Source organism: Cibotium barometz, chromosome 13, assembly GCF_041138505.1.
Source record: "Cibotium barometz isolate CiBa-2024 chromosome 13, ASM4113850v1, whole genome shotgun sequence".
Classification (NCBI taxonomy): Eukaryota; Viridiplantae; Streptophyta; class Polypodiopsida; order Cyatheales; family Cibotiaceae; genus Cibotium; species Cibotium barometz.
Window position 1 is genome coordinate 6,485,215 of NC_141058.1, and position 26,930 is coordinate 6,512,144.

General features: G+C 42.2%; 1 protein-coding gene across 1 annotated transcript in view; it reads right to left on the minus strand.

Annotated features, from left to right (window-relative positions):
• Positions 1–13,966: 13,966 nt before the first annotated feature.
• Positions 13,967–26,930, minus strand: part of LOC147632316 (Protein-tyrosine phosphatase-like, PTPLA) — a 28,273-nt gene continuing 15,309 nt past the window's right edge. The window contains exons 5-9 of the mRNA XM_086807146.1: positions 15,023–15,076; positions 14,817–14,884; positions 14,648–14,697; positions 14,459–14,556; positions 13,967–14,342 (exon numbers count right to left, since the gene is read on the minus strand). Of these exons, the coding sequence (XP_086663272.1) occupies positions 14,220–14,342; positions 14,459–14,556; positions 14,648–14,697; positions 14,817–14,884; positions 15,023–15,076 (393 nt within the window). The 3' untranslated portion in view covers positions 13,967–14,219. The remainder of the gene's footprint in view (positions 14,343–14,458; positions 14,557–14,647; positions 14,698–14,816; positions 14,885–15,022; positions 15,077–26,930) is intronic.

Genomic DNA, 26,930 nt, shown 5'->3' on the forward strand with positions numbered 1-26,930 from the left:
CACTCAAATTTGATGTGTGACCCAAAATCTTTTTCAAACAACTTTACTTATACACTCAATGGAAAAGAATTGTGTGTTGTGCATTGTGCATTGTAAGTTGCTTTTGTTGAATAGAAAGGATGTCATGCCTACTTTGTAAAACACAAATAATTGAATTAAGAAATCTTTGTTCGAGTTTAAGCATAGAATTAACTTCCATAGCTAACATGTGGATTATGGAAACTAGCAAATTCTACTTTGTGTGTTGTGCATTGTGCATTGTAAGTTGCTTTTGTTGAATAGAAAGGATGTCATGCCTACTTTGTAAAACACAAATAATTGAATTAAGAAATCTTCGTTCGAGTTTAAGCATAGAATTAACTTCCATAGCTAACATGTGGATTATGGAAACTAGCAAATTCTACTTTACTCAATCAAGCCAAAATCAAGATCATGTCCTTTTAGACATCATAGCAACTTCTACTTTATTCTATCAAGATAAAATCAAGCTCACCCTCAATGATATATCATGATTGTATAGAAGTTTTTATTCCTTACTATTAATATTAATAGAATTAACTTCCATAGCTAACATGTGAATCATGGAAACGAGAAACTTCTACTTTATTCAATCAAGCTAAAATCAATATTAATAGAATTAACTTCCATAGCTAACATGAAAATCATGGAAATGAGCAACTTCTACTTTATTAAATTAAGCTAAAATAAATATTGATAGAATTACTATTAATATTAATAGAATTAACTTCCATAGTTCATTCTATTGATATTAATAGAATTAACTTCCATATCTAACATGTGAATCATGGAAACGAGAAACTTTTACTTTATTCAATCAAGCCAAAATCAATATTAATAGAAATAACTTCCATAGCTAACATGTGAATCATGGAAATGAGCAACTTCTACTTTATTAAATCAAGCTAAAATCAATATTAATAGAATTAACTTCCATAGCTAACATGTGAATCATGGAAACGAGAAACTTCTACTTTATTAAATCAAGCTAAAATCAAACTCCCTCAATTTTCCTTTAGAGGTCATATTTTAGTCTCATGCTACCTTACTCAAGTGGGGATGTATTAATATCTATTAAATGCAATCAACTCTTATAATCATGATTTAAACTTTTAAAAATAAACTTTACTCTCTGAAATCAAGCTCTCCTTGTATTCTAGCCTTGCAAAACGCTTTCTTGGACTATGCCCACATAACATATTGGATATTTTGTGGTTTGATTACATGGCCCGGATAACTTTAGTTAGTTTCCACATCTTGAATAATTATATGTTCCCTTACATGGTTCATAATAGTTGAATCACATGACTCTCCAACCATCTTGAGTTTTCAATTTATGTCAAAAGGTTCCTAGATTCTGAGGATTTTACATAGAAGAGGAAATCATAAGTAATATATATCACATGGCACACTCAAGTGCAAAAAGGGCATTTACTTTTAATTGAGCTCCTCAAGATAAGAAGTGTATTTTTAAATAAAGATTAGAATAGCTCTTTAGCTAGTACGAAATACAAAGTATGAGTGTCTTAGCATGACATTAAAACCTGGTCATGGAATAGAAATGATCTTTGCATTATGGCATAAACAACAATCTGTTGAAGATAATGTTAAAATGGTACTTGTTTTCATGATAACATCAAGTTTCCAAGGGCATTACTAATTAGTTTCATACTAGCTTATGAATTCAACAAAATAATACACTTCCCAATAAGTGGTTTAATTGCTTTATTTATGTGTTATGGAAAAAGAAAACTTTTTCTAATCCTATTTAAATATTCAACATGTGTCTATGAAGAGTTATAAAACATGAAATGACTACGGGTTCTTTAGTCTAAAACATGAAATGACTACGGGTTCTTTTTAGTTTAAAACATGAAATGACTACGGGTTCTTTAGTTTCCATTTGTGTTGCATAAAATACAACTTCACATTGATGGTCACCAAAGAACAATTAGTGAGGTAACTAACACTACCACAATAAAGTCCTTATGCACATTGCAATAATTCCCAAAGTGAGTAATATGGCCTCTTATGAACATTCCAATTTTTTGTTTATTGTTGAGTGAGAATGTCATATTAATGTTGGCGTTTGCAATATTGGATGAAGTGAATTCTCTTAATGGTTCCTTCTCCTACTAGAAAACCCAAGCTTAGAGGACTAATGCTACATAATGATCAAATCAATATGGCCAAATAGTAGAAGAATCGTATGCATTTGTATTTTTCCTCTCGCTCTCCCCTCTTTTCCTCATTTCGTTTAGAGATGAGCCCATGAGATTTTCTTGGCTACCCTCTACTATTGTGAGTGAGACACAAATGCATGCTACTACCTATGAGATAGACTGGGCTGCAAAGGGAGGAATCAATGGATACCTAAAGGTATTTTCACGTGCACACGAGAGAGAGAGAGAGAGAGAGAGAGAGAGAGAGAGAGAGAGAGAGAGAGAGAGAGAGAGGATATTTTGGTGTGGGTGATTGTTGCTGTGTGCAGATTTGTATCCTGTACAATGTTTGTATTTGCCCTAATTTTTTAGTGAGTGAGCCTGAAGTGGTTCCACCAGGTGTGAGGAGTTCTATCTCCTTTTCAGAGCCATTTGTGCAAACGTATTTTCCATCCGGGTAGCGATCACGGCTGTGCATAGATTTACAGCCTGCACAATGTTTGTGTTTGCCCTAATTTCTTTGTGGGTGAGCCTGAAGCGGTTCCACCCAGCCGTGTTAAGCTTTTACCCCCTTTTGGAGCCATTCATTCAGACAGATTTTCCAACCAGACATTGGATCTTCTCCTCTTTGTTTGCAGGGCTGAAACGTAACTCTTCTCTTTCTTCTGGTGTGGAAGCATTAATTTTCAGTGTTGAGTAGCGGAAATAAGTCAGTGAACGATAGATATGGATTTTGTAGAGGCACATGACTCAATAGAAGATGTAGAGAAATTTGAGGGTGGAGGGCCAGAGCCTGAGCCTGAAGATCAAGCTAAAAGGTAGAGATTGATCGGAGGTGAATATGGAGAGAAGGAGGCTGGTCGGATGCTTCATGATACCTTGCTTCTTGATGCACCTCAGGAAGAGAACCATAAGGTGGCTTTTGACTTTTGAGTTGCACAAGCTAATTAGATTTTCAGCCATATGTGATTACAAATCATGTTAGTGGATTTACTGGATGAATTCCATTCTTCAACAGGATTACATATTGGTTACATGATTTATTAGATGGTAATTTTGTGGAGACGGTCCCAAAGGATTCTATGAGGTCCTATTCTTAGCCAAAGAAGTTCGAGTATTTTGCGGAAAGTCCTGTTATTTCTAGATGGACAGTTGGTGCATGTTGTACCTTGCTGCCCTATGACAGAGTATAGAGAAATGTTGCGCCAGGTATGCCCTATTTGGGTTGAGGTTGTAGACTTTCCATCAACTATGTGGGAATTGTTACCGTTGGCCATACGTACTATTGGGGAGGAGTTGGTGGAGCCCAGAATGTCATCCAAGAATAAAAATAGGGTTTGCATTCTGTGGGATACTAGGAAGCCTTGACCTCGACAATTGAGGTTATGCGTGGATGGATTTGACCCTTTGTATTTCAAATTAAAGTGGGGATCATTTTGCATGACATCGCTTCCGTTATGGGGAGATGGGTCACTTTATTTCAGAGTGTCCAGAGGAGGTGAATGCTTGCCACACAACTGAATGTGTCCCAGGGTCCCTGACTCATAAGGATACATTAGCTCTTGTTTTTCCATCTAGTTTGAACCTAGAGAAGAGCAAACAAGTAGAAAAAAAAGTGAGCGAGTATAAAGGTAAACAAGTTTTGGCAGATACAAAAGATAGGCCTTAGCTTGTGGTGGCTAAGAGAGGCGCTCACCAAACAGCTATGTTTAGTGGTAATCAAAACGTGGGTGCTGGTCATGGTGCCTCTTCGTCATTTCGTCCTGGTGCCACAAGATGGACTCAAGAGAAAGATAACCAAGGCAAGGTTGATATCACACTCTCAGTATAATCTGAGACCTCGAGTTACGAAAGAAAATCAAGTAAATTTTTCTCTTTTATTTAATAAAAAGAGGCTATGGTCTCAGCCTGGGACAAGAAGTATGCGAATGTTAAGTGGAGACATGATACATCACCTAGTGATGCTCGTACTTTAGGTGAGAAGGAACGGGTGGATGTTTTGCTGCGAAGAGTATGGGAACAGATGGAGAGAGAAGGCATTGAGGATCTTGTGCAATATTTTAAGGAAAGAGAGGCCGATGGTGGTACCTCTCATTGATTGGCTTTCTATTTTGATGGATTATGAAGATTGCTCTTTGAAATGTAAAACGTGTGTGTTCACCGTCCAAGAATTATCGCATGTGGCATACTGTGTTTCAAGGTCAATGGGATATGTTTTGTGCTGTGGAGCATAAACAACATTCCATGGCTGGACAAGTGTATGATTATAAGGAATTTCATGTGTTTTATAGTGGGCACCCCACTACACAATCAAGGGTTATGATTGCAGTGAAATCTCAGTTTGAGCCATCATTGGTTATGTAGGATGTTCAGGGGCCGTTCATTGTTGTGGAAGTGGAGTTTATGGATGAAACATTATGGATTGTGGGGTTGTATGCACCTAATGGTGTTGCACAACATCATTAGTTAAGGGATGATTTATTGTGTTTCTGTAACATTAAGCCTGGATTTGTGTTGGGCGATTTTAATGTATGTGAATTGCCGGAGCATGCTTCTACACCTCACTCTATTATGGATGGGCCGGAGAGGCTCAGCTGGAATGTGTTTGCCAATCAAGTTGATATGTGGTCATGGCTACACCCGTATAAGAGAGGATTTATATGCCTCTCAACAGTACGTGGGTACAAGAGCTTGTATGGACCGAATGTATATTTGCCAACATGATTTGTTTCTACCAAGGATATTGTCCATGTAGGTGAAATATAATCATATTTTGTCAGATCATTTCCCTTTGGTATTGGAGATGCATAGCCATTATGTGGATGCTTACATGCCATTATTGGGAAAGGCTCCTCTTAAGGTTAACCAGAATTTCTTCAAGCATATTGTTTTTCGTCAGTTTATGTTGCAGGTGTTACAAAACCTTCGATGCCATGTAATCTTCGTTGGGGTGTCAACTTAAGAGTGTTGTATATTCAATATTCAAAAGCTTGCTCACCATTATGGGATTCATAATGCATCATATTTTAGGGAGAAGTTGCCTCGATGCCATGTAATCTTCGTTGGGGTGTCAGCTTAAGAGTGTTGTATATTCAATATTCAAAAGCTTGCTCACCATTATGGGATTCATAATGCATCATATTTTAGGGAGAAGTTGCGGAACCTATAATTGTTAGTTTATTTTGAACCAGGTGGTTCAAGAGGATGGTTCTTTCCCTGATATTGACATAGCTATTAATTGGTTGTCCCATCAAGTTGCAGCATTGCTCGTCGAGAATCAAAATGTGAGATATAAGCTTATGGCTTAAACGGATGCCCTAATGGATTCTAATTATTTATCAGACATTTGCAGCAAAAGCATGCATGTGCAAATCTTGTTAGGATGCAAGATAGGCAAGGAGTATTGATTACTAATCCTACTTGTGTTCTAGATTTGTGTATGGACTTTTATCGCTATTTGTTGGGTCCGCAAATAGGTCATATCTCCTGATGTCATTGCAACTAGAGAGTCTTTGTTTCACTTGGTTCGTCACCAAGTTTCAATGTTTTTACAAATGAATTGGAAAGAGATATTTCTGCAAATGAGGTGGAAGATGTGTTGAAGCATTTGCCTAAAGGGAAAAGTCCAAGATGGGATGGACTCCCCAATGAGCTTTTCACGAAGTATGTTGATGAGTTGAAGGTCCCTCTTGCTTTTATTTTTCAGGAGGTGTGGAATACAGGTATCATGCGTGTGAGTTGAAAGATTGGGCTTGTACATTTATTGCCTAAAGTTATATCTCCAGTTAATCTATGTCAATGTAGACCAATCACATTGATGGGGGCCATGTATAAGATATTTGCAAAGGCCTTGGCCAACAAGTTACAGCGATTTCTTCCTACTTTGATTCATCCAAGGCAATATGGATTTATTAAAGGTTGGAATATTTTTGCATAATGTACTGAATGTACAAATTGGAATTGATTATACAAGGGCTTCGAGGAAAGAGGTGGTGTCAACTGGATATTGAAAAGGCTTATGATCACGTTAGTTGGTCTTTTCTTTCACAGCTTACGCAGGCTATGGGATTTGGCCCTTGCATGTCTTCTTAGTGATTTATACTATTAGCCAACATGCAGTGGCTAGGCTTATGATTAATGGTGGGGTGTCTGAGCCCATTCATTTAACGAGATTGGTCAAGCAGGGATACCCTTTTAGCCCTCTCTTATTTGCAATTGTTACACATCCAATCTTATCTCGACTAGATGAGCTAGTGGAGGACATTGAAGTTGTAGGGATTACTCTTCCAATCGGAGAGCAGATGGTCGGCTAGACATTGGCGGATGATTCTTTCATGCTCCTTAAGGCTCAAAGAGACAATGTTCAGAAGGCTATGTTTGGGATACTTTTGGTCTTGGTTCAGGGTTATACATTAATATGTAGAAATACGCTCTAGTAAGCTGTATTGAGAGCGATTTGCTTGCTTTGGGATGGAATGGGTAGGTCATACAAAGGGGATGCATCACACGCCAGTTGGGTTATCCGATTGGAGTTGGTCTTGGTTCAGGGTTATACATTAATATGTAGAAATATGCTCTAGTAAGCTGTATTGAGAGCGATTTTCTTGCTTTGGGATGGAATGGGTAGGTTATACAAAGGGGATGCATCACACGCCACTTGCGTTATCCGATTGGAGTTGATGTTGATTCATAGGCTTTGTTGGCATGGATTTCTACAAGGATAAATGATAATTTTCTGTATTGGAAATCGCAGGGTTGGCCTATGCATATTCGGCTCAAAGTGGCATGATATCTTTTTTCTTACCTTTATTGCCATGGATGGGCAAAGCTTTACATCAGATACAATAGCCAATTAGATTTAGGCTATGGAAAAGAGCAAGAAATAAGCTAGGGCAAATGTGGATTTCTTGGAAACGTGTTACTACTCCAAAGAGGAGTGGAGGGGTAACCCTATTAGATGTCATATTACATACGGCCACTAGGAGATAGCCTGTATTGCAATACATGTGTGTATCTCAAGCCATGGGTGGTAATGGCTAAGGCCCTCATAGAGGAGGTTGCACTTATGCATGGTAATACTAGGATTGATGGTACATGGTGCGATGTAATGAATGGTTCCCAATAGGTTCGAGTGGTGGCATCACATCTCCTTTCTCATTTGATGATCTCATGGAAGGAGGTGTTAGCACACACTAAATGGAAGCCTTTAGATCAGCGGGTTATAATTGAATTCTATAGCAAGTGAGGTGTTGGCACACACTAAATGAAAGTGGCCAAAATTCAATAGAATGGCTCGATTGGGACCAGTGAGAATTATGGATGCTTTGTTGCTATGTAGAGGCCGCTTATTGTTTTTTCTAAAAATCTGTTAATATTTTCTTGATGAAGCACATGAAAATGATCATTAGATGTAGGTCATGCAGGACGAGTATGACTCAATCCTAAAAAGTGACACTTGGTATTTGGTAGATTTGCCTTATGGTACAAAGGCCATGGGTACAAAGTGGGTTTATAAGCTTAAGCATAAAGCTGCTGGTATTGTTGACCGTTATATAAGGTAAGGCTTGTTATAAAAGTTATGGTAGATGATGGCAATGTTGTGACCACTATATACAAGGCAACAAGGCTTGTTGCGCAAAGGGTTATGGTATTTGGTAGATTTACCTTATGGTAAAAAGATAATTTATACAAAGTGGGTTTATAAGCTTAAGCATAAAGCTAATGGTACCGTTGCCTTATTATAAAGGGTTATGCACGAGAGAAGGGCATAGATTATGATGAGACATTTATTCCCATGTCTCACATAAGTACAATCTAGTGTATCATTGCATTATTTGAAACACATCGTGGATGGAATGTACACATCAAATGGATATCAAGACTTCCTTCTTGAATGGAGATTTGCATGAGGAGGTTTATGTATCTCACCCTCATGGTTTTGTTTAGAAGGGGCAAAAGTTTAAAGCTTTATATGGCTTAAGTAGGCTCCCATCGCATGGTATGAGAAGATAAATGCATACTTGGTTGCAAATGGTTTTTATAACACTCCAATTAAGATTACTACCCTCTATGTAAAGAGGAGTAAGAATTGTTTTTATACATTGATAACATGCTGCTCACAGGTCCTAATGTGGAGAAGATTTGAGCCTTCCAGTTTGAATTACATGTATTATTTGAGATGATAGATTTGGGCTCATTGCATTATTATTTGGGCATATAATTTATGCAGCATGATGATGCTATTGTGATGTTGTAGTCAAAATACATGGAGAGATTGCTTATACAGCTTTTCTTGAAGAGTATAAACTTATTTCTACATAGAGATAGAGGCTAGGATCAGTCTCCAAGATGCACGTGAACTATTTGATGCATCACTTTATCAACAGGCTGTGGGGTGCCTTATCTATCTATGCAATACAAGGCCAAACATTCAATTTAGAGTCTCAAATTTGAGCAAGCTTATGCATTGGTAAGCTGCCAAGCAATTACTCCAATAGTTACAGGGCACTAAGTGTCTTGGGCTATTCTATTCCAATACTTACAAGGCACTCAATTCCTTGGGCTATTCTATGCTAAGGGGGGTGACATTCAGTTTCATGCTTTTAGTGACTTTGATTAGGTTGGATGTTATGACACATGAGTGTCACTAGAAGCTTTTTCTTTCATCTTGGTATTCATATATATCATGGCTCAACAAAGAAGCATGACAATGGCCACTTTGAGATGTGAAGCTAAGTATAGGGTAGCTTTTTACAGCGATTGTGGAGTGTGTATGGCTGAGATAACTTTTGGTAGATCCCCCACATCCATTTTCACTGATAGCCAGAGTGCATTGGTTGTTTTTGTAAGGAATCCAATGTTTCATGCTCACATTGAGGTGCATTATCATTTTGTCAAGGCGAGGCTCATTATAGGAGAGATTAGCGTGGCTTATGTTCATGAAGGCTCTCTTGCAAAAGTAGTTTGAAGCTTTTTGCAAAGCTTTAGACTTGTTGTCATTTGAGGATTGACACATGATTCCTATACATGTTCACATCATCATTATAATGGAGATTTGTAGCCATTCATATGGTAGTGATGTCTGGACATATGCTAATAATGACTAGGGTACTTTTTTCCTCTTTAGAAGGTTTTTTCCCATGAGCGTGTGTACACACTCTTATATAAGTAAGTGTACACTGTTACTTCACTTGTACTTCACTCATTCTCATCAATCTACTTAGACTATTGTGCTTCTTTATATCTCTACTTGCTTGTTGCATATCTGTGTGTGGGTTGCTTCCTTTATCTCCACTCCAACAATCCCAAGTGGTCAGCTCACCACTTAAGATGGGAAAGGGGTGGGGTTTTTTATAAATTTGAATTGATTTTTTTTAAATGAAACTTGTGTGTGTGTGTGTGTGTGTGTATGTGTGTGTGTGTGTGTGTGTGTGTGAGAGAGAGAGAGAGAGAGAGAGAGAGGAATTTTAATAAAAATTTAAAATTTAAAATAAAAAACCATCTCTCTCCCACCCCTCGCCACTTAGGATGGGAAAAGAGTGAGTGCTTTTTTATATAAAGTTTGAATTTCATTTATTTATAAATGAATTTTAATAAAAATTTAAAATTTCAAATAAAAAACCATCTCTCCCCCACCCCTCGCCACTTAGGATGGGAAAAGAGTGAGTGCTTTTTTATATAAAGTTTGAATTTTATTTATTTATGAATGAAACTACTCTCTCTCTCTCTCTCTCTCTCTCTCTCTCTCTCTCTCTCTCTCTCTCTCTCTGTGCGGGGCCGAGGGTAGGATAGAAGGTAGAGAGAGAGAGAGAGATAGAGAGCTTGATAAAGATATATATATATATATATATATATATATATATATATATATATATATATATATATATATATAGAGAGAGAGAGAGAGAGAGAGAGAGAGAGAGAGAGAGCTACTGCAAAATGAGCTTTCCATCTCCAAAAACTGGGCGCCTACTCCAGGAGGCTTCCTGAGCCTTCTAGCCTACCACTTGGTTCATTCTTGACCCTGCATGTGTCTAAAACTGCCACATGGTGGCCTACATGGCTGCCACCCACTCCAAATTAATCTCCTACTGACACACAGGCTCCCAGTCTCACAACCCACCAGCCGTGTCACAAGGTAACCTTAAAAACTCACAAAACTTTACAAAATCTGTGTAGAAAAGTTTTTATTTTCTCTCTCTACGCTCTCTCTCCTGCACATTTAATTTTATCCTGATTCTGGAAGTAATACATCAAACAAAGAGCAATGTTGCTATTCATTATGTCTATGTTTACTCTCTGCAATGTGTTGAATAAGAGTGTTTTGTCTCTATTTTAATAAACATGATGTGAACCTGAAAGAGAGTGAGAGAGTTATATATCTAAGTGAGAGTGTGTGAAGTTCTAAAGTTGAGAAGCGTTTTGAGTGTCCCAATGACCACTCTAGAGGTGGTATTCAAATCCAAAAGCTCTGGCAGGTGGATACAAGTCTCCCACGGAATTGCCTGATTGGTCTTTTACCTCAAGTCGTTATCTTGCCATTCCATTGAGAGGAAAATCGGTGAGAAACATGGTGATATTGGAATTTACACCTCTTGAATGAGTTTAGGGTTCTCGTACTCAAACATTGTCCTAAAAAGTTGAGAATCCATGTGTGGAAAAGGTGAGCTCTCACTGGCATCAAGGATAACACTAGGTATATCCAAGGATTTGTGGATTACGATCGGCTTTAGGTTATGTTAATCCCATTTTGGATTAACAAAGATGCTCCTCCAATTGAGGACATTAATAAGTGTTATGTAAAGGCACTATAAAAGTTGTACATTTTGAGAAACTGGCCACCCAATGCCTTAGTTAGTAAGTTTTGGACGTCCAAGTGTGAATAAGGACCAAATGTATAAAAGGAAATTTCTCATAATGAAAGGAGACAATCCCCCTTTGTGCTATGAGAGCTCTTGCTTTGTATTGTGAGAGAGAGAGAGAGAGAGAGAGAGAGTGTGTGTGTGTGTGTGTACTCTAGTGCATGTTCCTCTTTTATGCATGTGTGTGGGAGAGTGAGAGGTAGATTGCCTTGCATTGTGGTGAGAGAGACTCCATAGTGACAGGGTGGAGGTGGAGATTGGAGGAGTGGAGCTTCCAAAAGCAATCTTGGGAAGCCTCAAGGGATGTGAGCTCGAAGCATTGGTAAGTACCCAACGATAGTTGTTATCTATTGCTTCTTTCCAATTGTGAATGGGTAGAGTTCTCTCTTGGGAGGTGCAGTAGTCCATAACATTTTTGGCATTGCTACCAAGGAAACACCATTGTTTCTTCCATCCTCTTAGAGCTCCAGCTCCCATTATGCAAGATTCACTATTGCCTTTGCATTTGGAAGGTGCATTTTGAAGAAACTATGTAGATAAGGTTTAAGTAGTAGACAAGGAATTAAATTAGCTGTGTAAAATCGTGTGTTGAAAGTGTGGGTGAGTACTCGGTAGTACCTAGAGGAAAGCTACACTTAGTTTTACTTTTAATTTTATTGTTTTTCATCACCAATTCCTACAGCATGAGCTAGTAGTTGGTGACATGCATTGTATTGTTTTTTTTTTAATCACAAAAACTACAAAACAAGAAGCCATTGGTTGTGTTCACGACTTGCATTGCATTCCTAATCCTTGGCATAACCTTTCTAGATCATTTGGATAGGGAAATCACCCTCTAACCATCATTCTGTCGACGCATTGTAAACACGTAAAAGTGCAGGAAACAATTCACGACGTGAATCATAACCTACTACTTCACGACGTAAAACACTTTTCGCAAATCAGCGCCAAGAATCTCGAGATTACCTTACTAAAATTAGGACGTCTTATCCTAACACAACAAAATAGAAAAATCTTATCTCGTGAAATAATAGCAAAACACTTCACGACGTGAACAATACTCTATTTCACAGCATGAAGCATAGTCTACTTCACGATGTGAACCATAACCTGCTACTTCATGACGTGAAGTGTCATCTGCTACTTCATGACGTGAACTGTCATCTGCTAGTTTAGAATGAAACACAAGTTATCGTAGCGTGAAACACAATTCACGACGTGAACTGCAATCTACTACTTCACGACGTGAACCATCATCTAGTGTTTTACACGGAGATAGTGATTGAGCTTATTGAAACACATTCTCATGCACTTGAGGTCCTGGAAGCTCATTGCAGATGGCCTTACCCTCGACGAGAGTGCATCAAAACAACCAGGTTATTCTTGCCAAAAAGGTGTGGGCTCAGGTCACTCGGCGAGCACTCAATTGAGTGTTTCAGCTTGGAGGAATCTGACCACTATAGAAACAAGTAGCAAAGAATCCGTGGAAGAAGGGCTAAGATTCTCTAGCTTTGGATAGGAAAAAAAACGATCTTCTCCTGTGAGATCCAGCGGAATCTTTGATATGGCCAAGGAATTTTTTGGTCTCAAGCATGGCACGGAAGATGAAGTGCAATCTACGGGCATGGGCCCATCAACAAGCGCGGGACATGGTCTAAGACCGGATTTACCAACCCAACCTTCTGGTCCCAAGAATGCTAACACAATGAGGATTAGTGGGATGACCCCTAGGGTTATAAAGGATAAGAAAAGCGCCGCCAGGACAGGTCAAGTCTTCTTCCCCACATTGGAGTAAATGGAAACGGACTTAAAGAGGACTAAGGCAAAGTGAAAACTGTGGCTATTGAGCTTAAGAAAACAAGAGCTCGATACGCAAAGAACGAGGACAGAATAGAGGAAAATGGAGAATTTGAATTTGTTTCGACCACGTGGCAAAGAACTAGAAACATCTAGAAATGCCACCGATAGCATGTGGATGGGAATAACAGAAGGAGGGATACCAACTCTAGAACCCATCAACAATGAGGAACCAAAGGCTGACGAAAGCCTTGAAACACAAGAAGAAGAGTATGACGACAAGCCATACCTGCTCTCCGTGCCATACCATTTCAAAATCTACACCATTGATGAACAAAAGGTGGTCCAATTTACGGCCAAAAGAGTAAAGAAAGATGGATAATCCATGTCTTACAATGGACCAATGTAAGTTAAGGAGGTAGACATTGCAAAGCCAAGGGAGGATACCAAACCTGTCTACATTTCTAAAGACTTAACTGCAGCAGCAACTGAAGAAGAAGAGCTCATTGATCTTTTAAAAATATTCAAAGACTGTTTTTCTTGGAATACAAAGAAATGAAAGGTGTACCACCTAAGGTGGTTCAACACACTATTTTGATCATGGAAGGATCAAAACCATCCTATTAACCTACTGCTCTACACAAGACATAGAGAGTGATCTACCACCTTATACAAGTTCACATATTTCACTACAAGGGAGATTTGAAGATATGCAAATATGTAGTGTCACATATGAACAAGAAATAACTCCCTAGGGACACTTTTATCCCAATGGGTTTTTCCCCCTCGACACCTGATGTGAAAGGACACTTAAACTAGGGCTTTCATTATAAGTTCTACTTGTACTTCGTGCAAGTACTTCTCCCACTCTCCTGCTAGTTGACTTGCTCCTTGTGTGTGTGTATGAGCTCCAACCCTTACCCTATTCCTCATGTGTGCCAACATCAAGTTAGACAGTCCACCCACTATGAACTTCATCATAGTGCTTTCTACAGTCCTCCGTGCTCAAGCGTAGACGCAGGTTCCAAGTAGGAAATAATTCCACCTTGGTCTTATGCCTTTCCATGTAAACTAACATGCTAAGTTTCTAGACAAAAGGCAAATGGCAAAAATTATAAGGCTAGCATGAAGACCAAAATTTTCTCACTGTCCTCCTTAACATGGCAGCTCATTTGTCTGCAATGGAGACAGCCAAAGAAAGAGAAGCCTACAATAGTGATGCAGAATTGCAATGTGAGTGCTGTAAATCAAAGCGAGTAGCCTACTCAGCTTTGCCCTGAAAGTGCATCGGGTACAGTAGCAGTATGTCTGATAAATCAACTTAAGTTGCAGTTAGAATTCCTTATTTTCTCTGGCAATGGCAAGCTAAAAATGGAGTGCATCAATCACTCCGGATCCGAGACTTCCTCTTGCCAGCAGACCTCTTGCCCAACTTGGTATGGCGCTGTTTGAACATATAGATGTAGAGAATCAACCATAAGAAAGGGTACAGTGCCAATACAACCTGGGACACAAGATGCTGATGTAAGAAAGTGATGAACACGCTGACACAGCACAATCAGCAACATGAGTAGAACTTTGAAACGTGGCCTGAAGAGAGAAAACACAGCAATTTCTTACCAAGACAAAATTGTAGTAACTGAAGGGAAGCTTACTGAAGATACTGTCATATAGATTCATCTGCTTTATGAACGGCAGGGCCTGATATAGCAACAACACTGCAACCATGACAGTCCCCTTAATTCAGTCATGTATGAAGCCTCAACTTCCTAAAAATAACAAACTCTTCCAATCATCAACACAACGGACCTTCTCCGCAAAGGGCACCAATGGGATACAATGGTATAAAGATAGAGTACCTGAAGAACCCAAAAGGTTCAAAAACACTTGTTCCAGATGATCAATGATAACAATTGCATATCCTAAGCTGAAACAGGTAGGCACAATCTGTACTCCATTAAAAACCACCACTCCTTACCTAAGCCAGGTCAACCACCAAGGGGAAAGACCTATCATATTCAATGCATACTGAGGGTAACGGATAACCTGCATACATGTGACATTAGAAGATTCTGTCACTAACCACACAACAGAGTCACATGCATGTGACAAGCTGAAAATTAGCTATCCTGGGCATTATAGGCAAACAAAAAAGGGCAATGTGGGAAAAGTCAAGTGAGGTACCTCACTTAATGACCAAGCTGCAAAAGTAATGAAGACCGATGGAAGCCTCTGAACCTGAGAAAACAATGCATGCTTTGACTCAGAATCGTGACATAAATTGCTACATGCAAAAGTACTCTTGTGTTTTCTCTTGTCCATGGTTTTCTCATCCACGAAAACTCTAAAGTGTATACAAGTAAGACCTTGTATGCAAATTGTCCTGAACAATCTTGCCACACGCTTTAACTATTAATACTATTAAACAAGATGAAATGGCACCAAAAGCAAACAAGATAGCAATGCTAAAATTTAACTGACACTAGCAATAGGGCCATAAAGGGCCGAATCCCCTTGTAATACGATTGTAGTACTAAGGATTCCTCAAGATACAAGCTTCATGGGTATCACATGCCAGATTTCCAATGACCTTCGTACTGTCAGAATATGCAGCGGAAATGATATCCAAACTTGGGTAGACAAGAGCAAGTAGACTGCAGAAAATAATCAGCACAAGAAACACAGAGAGATGTGTGTAAACTCTTCTCTATACACAAGATCCCGGAGATACTGAATGAGAAAGTGGAGGAGGATGGGGGGCAATATATACAAGCCCATCAGGGCAGTCGGCCAGCACTAAAAAGTGCCCACGACTAGGTAAATGTCCACGACTGCTGAAAATAGCAGCTGGCCAGCATCAGATGCCCCACGCCTGGACAGAACAAGTCGGCCAGCACTCCTACAGCCCACGACTGATACAGATGCAGTCGGCCAGCTTCAGAGTGCTCCTGGCATCAACTGGCAGCCCTCCAGCCACTAGAAAAAAATGGGAATAATAGGGAAAAAAAACGGGGAGTGTGGAAAAATGATATACGGGCGGGCACACCCACAACAGAGGCCCTGGTGTATACAAATAGCAGGAGATGACTTCTAACACCCCCTCTCAGCTCCTGGCTGTGTAACCAACCCCAGGGAGCTGGAGTGCCGCCTGAGCGTAGCCTGAGGTAGAGACTTCGTGTCTGGATCTCCTCCCCAATCCGAGTCACTCCAACCTTGGAGCTTGACTCCATTCCCTCCTGTGTAAAAGAGTCCCAAATCCTTCGTACTCTGCAGATACCGCAAGATCCGCAATCCTGCGTCCCAATGCGTCTTCAATGGCGTCTGCATAAAAGAGCTCAACAGCCCCACGGAGAAGCTCAAGTCCAATCTGGTGTTCAGCAACCAGATCAATGAACCAACCAACTTCCGGTACTGCGAGGCATCAACTGGCTCACAAGGATCTGTAACGGTTAACTTTGTGTTCGGGTCCATCGACGAAGTAATAGGCTTGCAGTTCTCCATCCCAAAGGCCTCAAGCAACTCATGAACATACCGCTGCTGAGAGACGAAAAACCCCCTCTGGGTCTGCCAGATCTCCAATCCCAAGAAGAAGTGGAGTAAGCCTAAGTCGGTCATCTCAAACTCCTTTGACAAGGCAGCCTTCGTCACTCCAATGTGCTCCACATGACCGCCGGTGAGAATGAGATCATCCACATAAAGGATGATGAGTGTGACCATGCCGCGTTCCCGAAAGAGATACAGGTTCGGATCTGCAACCGATCTCTGGAATCCAGTCCGAATAAAGAAGGAATCAATCTTCTGATTCCAAGCCCTTGGAGCCTGCTTAAGACCATACAAGGCCTTACGTAACCTGTAAACCATCCCTTCCGATCCTGGAACAATAAAGCCTGGAGGCTGCTCAACGTACACCTCCTCCTACAGGTCACCATTAAGGAACGCCGATTTTACATCCATCTGGTACACGGGCCACCTCTGAGAAGAAGCAAGGGCAAGAACGGTCCGAATCGTGGTCATCCGCGCTGTCGGTGCAAAGGTATCCTCGTAGTAGATGCCAGGCCGCTGAGCATAACCCTTAGCCACGAGCCTGGCTTTGTGTTTGTCCACCGACCCATCAGCCGCGTACTTGGTCTTAAAGACCCATTTGACACCAATGACTGACCGCTTCGACGGCTTCGGTACCAACTCCCAAGCGTTGTTCTTCTCGATGGCGTCAAGTTCCACCTGCATGGCTTCTCTCCAAGTATCCTGTGAAAGGGCTTCCTTTACGGAAGTGGGCTCTTTATCCCGCATGATACGAGACATAAGAGCATAGTTCACCTGAAGGAGCTCCGCCGTGTTGCTTTTATCTCGAACTCGATGTGATCTTCGAGGGCCGTCCTCTGTGGTCCACTCGGAGGGTAGCTCCGTGACACCCGACTCCCGAAGGGTGTCCATCAACCACCTAGGTACTCGAACAGATCGTGGAGCCTCCTGTGGTCGCGGGGGCTCAACTCCAGCTGCGGGCTCAACCTCCTGTGATGACTGAGGTGGATCAACTGGAGTGGTAGACTGGGAATCATCATCAGACTCTGGATCTCCAAGAAGTGGCCGCTCCTCGACAGTGGATGCTGGAACATGCTCGTCAAAGACCACATCCCGACTGACAACAATCTCGTTCCTCTCTAGATCATACAACCTGTATCCCTTGGAAAGAGAGTTATACCCCACAAATACCAGCTTGCCGGACTTGGAGTCAAGCTTCCCCCTCTGCTTCTTCGGAATATGTACATACGCGTCACTCCCAAAGACACGGAAGTGCGAGACATCGGGTTTCCTGCCAAAATATGCCTCAAATGGAGTCATATGGGGTACAGAAGTCGTCGGAGAGCGGTTAATGGTATGGACAGCTGTTGCCACAGCCTCACCCCAAAGTGGACGAGGAAGATCACGATGCTCCAGCATAGTCCTCGCCATCTCCACCACAGTCCTGTTCTTACGTTCAACAACTCCATTCTCCGAAGGCGATCCGGTATTGGCCAATTCCCTCTTGATGCCATGATCTGCACAAAACCGAAAGAATACAGTCGAGGAGAATTCCCCTCCTTTGTCAGCCCTGAGCGTCTTGACCTGAAATCCAGACTCTTTCTCCACCATCACGTGCCAATCCTTGAACCGAGCAAAAGCCTGGTCCTTCTGTGAAAGAAAGTAGACCCACGTGAATCTGGTACAATCATCAACAAGCAGCATGAAGTAGAGAGATCCTCCCAAGGATGGTATCTGCTGTGGTCCACACAAGTCAGTGTGAATCAACTCCAAAGGTTTCGAAGCCCGCCTGGAAGTCTGCTTCGGAAAGGATTCCCTGTGCTGCTTACCACGTATGCAAGAACTGCAGCGTCCTTGCCTACTACCAACATCTGGCAAGCCAACCACCATCTGGTCCCGGAAGGCGTGCCGCAAAGCATCCACATTTAAGTGGCCAAAACGAAAGTGCCACAAATCTCCGACCTGAGAGCCTGTCAGTGAGGAGAGTGCAGAGAGCTTGTAGATGCCGTTCTCCACACCGCCTTCCCAAACAACTTTGCCTGTCTCACGGTCCCTTAGAGCAACTGAATGCTCCTCAAATTCCACCCGAAAGCCAGTCTTGCATACCTCATGCACTGACAAAAGATGAAAGCCCAGAGCAGGGACATAAAGAACACGGGAAGCATGCTTGCCCCCCTTGCCGTCGGGAATTATCTCCATCCGGCCCTCACTATGAATCGGAATAGTGGAGTTATCGCCAATAAAGATACGACCTGACTGCCATTTCAGATCCAGGAAGAAGTCACGGGATGGAGTCATGTGCCTGGAAGCACCACTGTCGAGAATCCATTCCCGAGTATCCTTTGCGGTGAAGCCAACTGCCTCCTCGCTCGAAGACGATGAATCATCGGAGTCCACCATCTCCAAGTGCACAAATGCCGGAGTCTTCGCAGCTGAGGCTGAGGACTCAGCACTCTTCCCTGTCCGCTTAGGGCACTTCCTCCAGTAGTGGCCTTTCTCGCCACAATCATTACACGATCTTTCGGCCTTCAGCTTCTCTCGTTCTGGATCAGGCTTCTTCTCGGAAGACTTATCTGGTGAAGCCTTCCCTTTGCCCTTGTTGGTATTACGGCCTTTCGACCGTTGGCCAGTTAAGGCCTCCGAACCTCCACCGTGAGGCGGGTTCGTGAAACGTTCCTCCTGGTCCAAGACCATTGGCACAAGCTCCTCCCAAGTAATGGTGCTAAGCCTGCCACTCGTAATCAACGAGGAATAGAAAGCGGAATACTGACCAGGCAAGTGGGAAAGTAATGTGATGGCCATATCTTCGGACGATATCTCTTTCCCAGCTTGAAGGACTTCCTGCTGAAGGGCCTGCAGCTTGTTAATGTGTTCCCGCATCGTCGAAGACTTTGCAGGGTTCATAACCCGCATCTGCACTTCCAAGGATATCCGCTTCATGGGTGACACCCTGTTGTACAAAGAAGCCAAGTGCTCCCATATGCCTCTCGCCAGCGTCATGTGCTTCACATGGTTGATCACCTGTGGTGTGCAATTGAGGAATATAAACGACCGGACCCTGGCGTTGACACGGTCCCACATTTGTGCCTGTGCCTCTCGGTCCTTCCTTGTCGATAATAACTCCCCTTCCTCAGCTTCCGGCCTTGGCACCCCTTTGATAATAAAATCAGCAAGATCATATGACTCCAAAACTGACTCCATCATGACCTTCCAGATGCCGTAATTGGACCCGTCCAACTGCCGATCCACTGGGAACGTGGGGAGAGTCGGAATCTTCACGTGCTTCTCAGCCATCTCGAGTAAATCCGCCATCTCGGAGAGTAACCTGAAAGGGTGGGTGGGTGGGAAAAATCAGAAAATCAGAAAATATGCAAGTGGCTGTCTAGCCCCTTTGCCCGCCTTCCTCTTGCACCTTCACTTCCCGTTCAGCCCGAAACAGTCCACCGATCAGCAACCTGTTGCTCCCCCTCTTGCTCAGAAAAACGCCCAAGATCTCCTAGAGCCTAGGGCTCTGATACCATGTCAGAATATGCAGCGGAAATGATATCCAAACTTGGGTAGACAAGAGCAAGTAGACTGCAGAAAATAATCAGCACAAGAAACACAGAGAGATGTGTGTAAACTCTTCTCTATACACAAGATCCCGGAGATACTGAATGAGAAAGTGGAGGAGGATGGGGGACAATATATACAAGCCCATGAGGGCAATCGGCCAGCACTAAAAAGTGCCCATGACTAGGTAAATGTCCACGACTGCTGAAAATAGCAGTTGGCCAGCATCAGATGCCCCACGCCTGGACAGAACAAGTCGGCCAGCACTTCTACAGCCCACGACTGATACAGATGCAGTCGGCCAGCTTCAGAGTGCTCCTGGCATCAACTGGCAGCCCTCCAGCCACTAGAAAAAAATGGAAAAAATAGGGAAAAAATACGGGGAGTGTGGAAAAATGATATACGGGCGGGCACACCCACAACAGAGGCCCTGGTGTATACAAATAGACAGGAGATGACTTCTAACACGTACAATGAAAACACTTTGCAAACATGATTTGTCAAAGTCGGAGTTGATTCCACAGATTTTGTCGTGAAGAACCTCGCTCCCCAATCCCTCATGTCTCGCCACAAGCAGCTATGCTACGCTGGCATCCATACACAAGCATGTGCGCGCCAAGCCGAGACATAGGAGACCTTAATGGTCAAGAACCAATGAATTTGCTGAAATTTGCAAGTAGAAATCAACTTTAGGTCGAATTGTTGACGATAGAAATGCTTAAAAGCATTTCTCAACAAGTAGATATCCAAGAGATAAGGACGCCCAAGGGTTGGTCAACAGTGAAATATTCATTTGCCGACTAAACCAAAGGTCGGAGAAGCAAGAAAGCATGCCAAAAAACATGTGTATGGACTGGTTTTGCTAAAAATCTTCTTCTACCTCCTCTTCAAAAATGTGGCATTTTTGAGAAAGAGAGAAAGAAAGAAAGAAAGAAAGTTGTATTAACGTCTTCAAAAGGCCAAAATGACCTATAAGACCAAAAGGCTACATCATATCCATGAGGTACATCATCTTGTGTACAAAATAGTAATAAAGAAAGATAAGAAAAATCTAGAACTATAAAATCTGATATAGGTTCATGAGCAGAGAGCTCTCATATCACCCTAATACATCCCTCATGGGCCGCTGTGGCATGGGGCTCAAGGTGGTTAAATTGAGCCGGTGCGAGAAGGTCCTTAGATGATGGGAGATGATGGCCTGGATCCTCCTGTGGTGGCGTGGCCGTGGGCGAGGGCCATGGGTTCAGGAGTATCGAGCTCTGCATAACTCAGTGGCTCTGTCGAGTGTCACACTGTCACTAGCCTAGACATTTTCTAGTACGAAAGGGGTCTGGTGGACTCCAGGATGTCTAAATATTTGGAAAGTACAAGCTTTGGGAATGGGGGATTGATTATCCTACAATACAAAGAATCACACTCCTAAAATTTAGGAGAGTTGCTATTTTTGGCCCGACTTCGATGGAAATTTTGTTCACGTCATTACGTCTGGAATTGAGAAAATCCCAAGAGTTGCCAAAGTACCTATGACAAATGGACTACCAATTGGGATATTTTTAGAGATAAAGTTTATGGAAGGACCCATCTCTTAGATTGGGACATGTGGCAAGAAAGTGGACAAAGTGAGACAAGTGGCCTGACACGTGTTAGAAAGTGAATCAAAGTGAGACAAGTGGCTTCACACTTGTCACTTCAGCTTTTGTGTGGCTCTCCACTTGTCATCATAGCCTTCTCTTTCCTTTTTCACTCATGGGGGACCCAAATCTATAAATTGGAGACCTCTCTCTTTATTAAAGGAGGCTCTCTTGTTGCACACTAGCCTCTACCACCATTACAGGCTGCCCTCATGATGGCTACTCGCTTTCTGTCTCTCTTGAAGGCTGCCCATGAAGAATACCGGCTGTTGGGGATTGTTTGGAGGCTTCCATTGCGAAGAAATACTGAAGACAAGGGTATTTAATAATTTTATTATGATTTCTAGCCACTGTACTTGTTGTACCAACCCTTGTACTTGCTGTACCAGCCATTGTACCGGCTATACCAGCCACTATTTTTGTTGTACTAGCCCTTGTACTTACTATACCGACTGTACCAGCCACTGTACCAACTGTACCAGCCCTTGTACTTGATCTGCCAACCATTGTACCTGTTGTACCAACCATTGCACCTATTGTACGGACTGAATGGAGAGGTGTACTTGCTGTACCAGCTCTATTGCATGAAGACCCGTGGTTTTGGGGAAGAATCAGTATCCACACGGAGGTATATGGTTTATATTGTTGGCTCGGCATTTCTACAGCTATGTGCCCACTGAATTTTATGGTTGCCTCATGTTGCGCTAAGTTCTGGCATTTGTATATGGATAATCCGTCACTTCCTGTTGGGAGAGTAAGGCCCTCAAAGCTTGTACATGATATTATTCTCCTTGGGTAATAAAATACTCAAAGGAGGGGATCGGCCCATTCTGGCATCTATGAGGTGTCACATGTGCAAGTTCCATTTTCAACATTTGTGGATGTTTTGTCCAGCTTTTATGTTTTATGCAAAGTGATGATGGATATATGTTAAGGCCGTGGCCATGGTTTAAGTGTTTAATTGCATTAATGGTCAAGTGTTTTGGGAAACCCCGGAAGTTACATTGGTATCACAGCATTGGCCTTTTCACACTCTTGTGTGAAGACGATCTTGTTGGGGTATGAACACCAAGCTATCTATGCTTGCGAGTGATTGTTTTATCTTGTTACTTGAGCCCACCTCTCATCCAAGGTGTCTGGTCAGAGCACCAACACGGAGTGCAAGTGGTAAAGTGGACATGATACCTAGTTTGCAGGGGGCTTATGTCTACGCCAAGGGTCATGTGCATTGGCACATGTTTGTGTGCCTTGAGCTTGTTTGTTATTGGATTATACAATGACATGGATCTTATGGATTATATCTATGGTTTCTCATTTGGCGGAAATGCCTATAAACTAGGAGAACCAAGGTATACTTATGATATTAACTATGGAGAACTAGCTTTTCTATCACCATGGTTTGTAATCTAGAATGGCACCAGTTTGTGCGAGGCACTCGTTTCTTATGCATGGCACTTATTTAAGTGTCTTAGCACCTGGTTGGTGATTTTCATTGGCATATGATTATCTCATTGATATTGGTGATTGACACACAATTGGCTCTTGTGCCTGTGTCTAGCATATCTTCCATGGAATTCTTGCCCATTTATTTTGGAACACGATTATGATAGTTGGACTTACGGGGATTTTTTTGTCTCGCCCATTTATTTTGGGTCATGATTTTGATATTGGTATTATGAAGACTTATTTAGTCTTGCCCATTTATATACATGGATTCTTCAGTTATATTGGATTTTTGAGATTCTCGTCTCGCCCACTTGATGGAACATGATTATATCTTGAATATATGGCTTGAAGCTTAAAGTTGCAAACAACTTTTAAGAAGTTGGGGAGGATGTCACCAACTGGACATTTCCCAGTATGAAAGAAGTCTAGTGGACTCCAGGATGTCTAAATATTTTGAAAGCACAAGCTTTGGGAATGGGGGATTATCCTACAATACAAAGAATCACACTCCTAAAATTTAGGAGAGTTGCTATTTTTGACCCAACTCTGATGGAAATTCTGTTCGTGTCATTACGTCTGGAATTGAGCAAATATTAAGAGTTGCCAAAGTGCCTATGACAACTGGGCTACCAATTGGGATATTTTTAGAGATAAAGTTTATGGAAGGACCCATCTCTTAGATTGGGACATGTGGCAAGAAAGTGGACCAAAGTGAGACAAGTGGCCTGACCCCTGTTAGAAAGTGGATCAAAGTGAGACCAATGGCTTCACACTTGTCACTTCAGCTTTTGTGTGGTTCTCCACTTGTCATCATAGCCTTCTCTTTCCTTTTTCACTCATGGGAGCCCCAAATTTATAAATTGGAGCACTCTCTCTTCATTAAAGGAGGCTCTCTTGCTGCACACTAGCCTCTACCACCATTACAGGCTGCCCTAATGATGGCTACTCGCTTTCTGTCTCTCTTGAAGACTGCCCATGAAGAATACCAGCTTCTGGGGACTGTTTGGAGGCTTCCATCATGAAGAAATACTGAAAACAAGGGTATTTAATCATTTTATTATGATTTCTAGCCACTGTACTTGTTGTCATGGCAAGATAGTAGCACAAGGTCACCTTACAGGCTTGGAATGATGCGACTAGCTTTTGGAAAGCAAAATATTAAAAGATTTTTAAATACTATGTTAGGTTGTATTTGCCATACATGTATTGTCATGTCAGGCTCCATAAGCCACACATGTTCTATCATGTCACGCTTCATAAGCCATACATGTTTCTGTAATGTCAAGCCTCACGAGCCACTCATGTTCTGTCATGTCAAGCTTCACAAGCAATACATGTTCTGTCATATCAAGCCTCACAAGCCATACATGTTCTATCATGTCAAACCTCATAAGCCACACATGTTCTCTTGCCATGTCAGTGGGCCCACAGCAGCCCACTTTTTACAGCCTATTCTGAGGGCAGGAGAGAGGAGAAACACTTTGTAGCCAGCCGGTACAAACCACCAAAGACAGCAACCCGACTATCAGTTGCTGTACGGTCTGCTCCGTACAAAAGAGCCCAGAAGACAGCTCGCTGCTGTATGGCCAGTATTGAGAGAGAGAACGCAGCTGTACGACCGGGTTTGGAGAGCAGACAGGAGAGAGAGAACTCGCAGCTATATGACCAGCCTGAGAGCACCAGTCGAGAGGGGGAGCAAACCAGCCTGCTGTTGGCCAGCTGGAGGGTGATCAACAAAAAACAGGGAAACCGTACTGTTGTTGACCTGTTCGACTGAGAAAGAGAACTTGCTGCAGGCCGCCTACCATCTTGAAAGTGAACCTTTTTTGGGATTCTATTTGACCAGTTTTTGGTGAAGAGACACTTGTGGAAAATCTGAGAGCATCAAACTTGATTCAGATATTGGATATTGGTACTAGCCCGGTGTAAGACTCTTGTGGGTCTTCCCAATGGTGAGCTCAAGTATCAGAGATCTTGTGCCTCGACACCGACTTCAACCCGACCTCGACATCGGCACTCTTGTTTGATATTGTATTCATTTGTTGTATTGGTCCCGGCTTGGAAGAGCCCGTGAATTGTTCCTAAAATAAATTCCTGAAAAGGGGGCGGGGCCTATTCCCCCCTAAGCATGGTGTACTGTGTGAAACCCCATACCCATTTCCCTCTCCCCCTTTTCTCTCTCTCTCTCTCTCTCTCTCTCTCTCTCTCTCTCTCTCTCTCTCTCTCTCTATTTATATCTCTTGGACACATGGTTGAATCTATCACTGCACGCTCCGTTGGGCTTACAGTGGGATTAGAGCAAGGATTTCTCTTGAAGAAATCTTTTCTAGGGTGATAGAGCCATGTCCAGAGTTGAGGGAGACCAAGGGCCTCAAGAAGGGAACAACTACGAAGCCAACACAGAACTTCTAGAAGGGAACCAAGGCCGCTAATCTATCTCTCATGAGATCGCGGCCATGACATCAGCAAAATATCAAGATTTTCAAAAGTTTAGACAGTATCTTCAAGAAGAAGAGTTCCTAGCTTGGACAACCAAGAAGGAACAGGACCAAAGAAGGGCTCGAATGTTTGAAGATTTCATCAAGGATCGAGCCACCGAAGCTGAAGGAGTTGAAGTTGCTAAAGCCTATCTTCAGGCCAAAGGAGTCACCATTGCAGAAGGATCTAGAGTTAACCGGTCTATTTCTCGAGGAGGAAACAGGGAGGCTATCCCTAGGCCAGCTCTCTCGAACGCAGCTTCTTCAGGACAGGTTAAGGAAAGGAAGACAAAGGAGCCTTCATCAACCAGCAAAATGGACTTCAAGCCGGGAGAGGAGAGCGTCAAGTTTGATGTTTTTTATGAAAGCGGGATACCCAGAAAGCTTTATCCTTTGTCAAGCAATTTGAAGTTGCTTTTGGACGTGACGACTACTCTGAAAAGTCAAAACTTTGCATGGTTCGTATGCATTTGAAGGATGCTGCCTAGAGTTGGTGGCTAAAAGTAGTACAAGAAGGGACCGAGCCGAAGACGTGGGCCGACTTCAAGACCTTGTTCACAGAAGGAATGGGATGAGGTAAAGTAGGAAGTTGGTGAGAAAGTGGCATCATATCTTAACAACTTTTTAGTAGTTTCTTTGAAGTTTACTTCTTATACCCCCATTTCCATCACTAATGGAAATGTGTAAGTTTGTCAATGGATTGCAACCTAAGATTATGCAAGCAGTTTACATGGTGGGACCAAAAACATTGGAAGAAGCTCAAGACAAAAGCTTTGCAGGCCTTGTACATGCCTTGGATGGACGGCAAGACAAAGAACGACAATCGGGATCCATCTCAAAGCAAGAAGTTTAAAGACCGATCCCCATTAAGAGCCGAGAAGAAGAATGGAAGTGGAGACAAATCTCGACTCTTTCAAAGAAGATTGTCCCTCAAGCAATTCAAGGAATATGCCAAAGAAGGGAAGTGTTTCCAATGTGGAAAGAAGGGATTCTGCAAATTGTCCCAACCTGGTAGAGCAAGAAGCTAAAAAGACCAAAAGATCATCAGATTGATATCTTGCCAGGAAGTTTGTCAAAAGAAGATTACATTGGAGTAGTCTTGTACCATGAGGGCCATGTTGTGGCTTATGAAAGTCTTAGATGAGGATCTCTAGGATTGTATTCGAACATATTTTTGTGACTTTTTGTTGTCATCAAGAAAGATTTAAGAGGGAGGGATTGTACCTCTAGCCCTCATTGTGTGTGTGTATACAGGACTGGAATTGATTATTATCCTACTTATAATGGTTATTTAGACATGCTCTAGCTTGGGTGGCAACGATGCCCTAAAGCCCAAGGAGCAAGATTTGTATATGCGAGGCAACGATGCTCGAACGAGATTTGTAAATGGGAGGCAATGATGCCAGATGACCCATTGGATGGCAATGATGAAACACTGTTCAAGATTGGTGAGGGGACCAAATT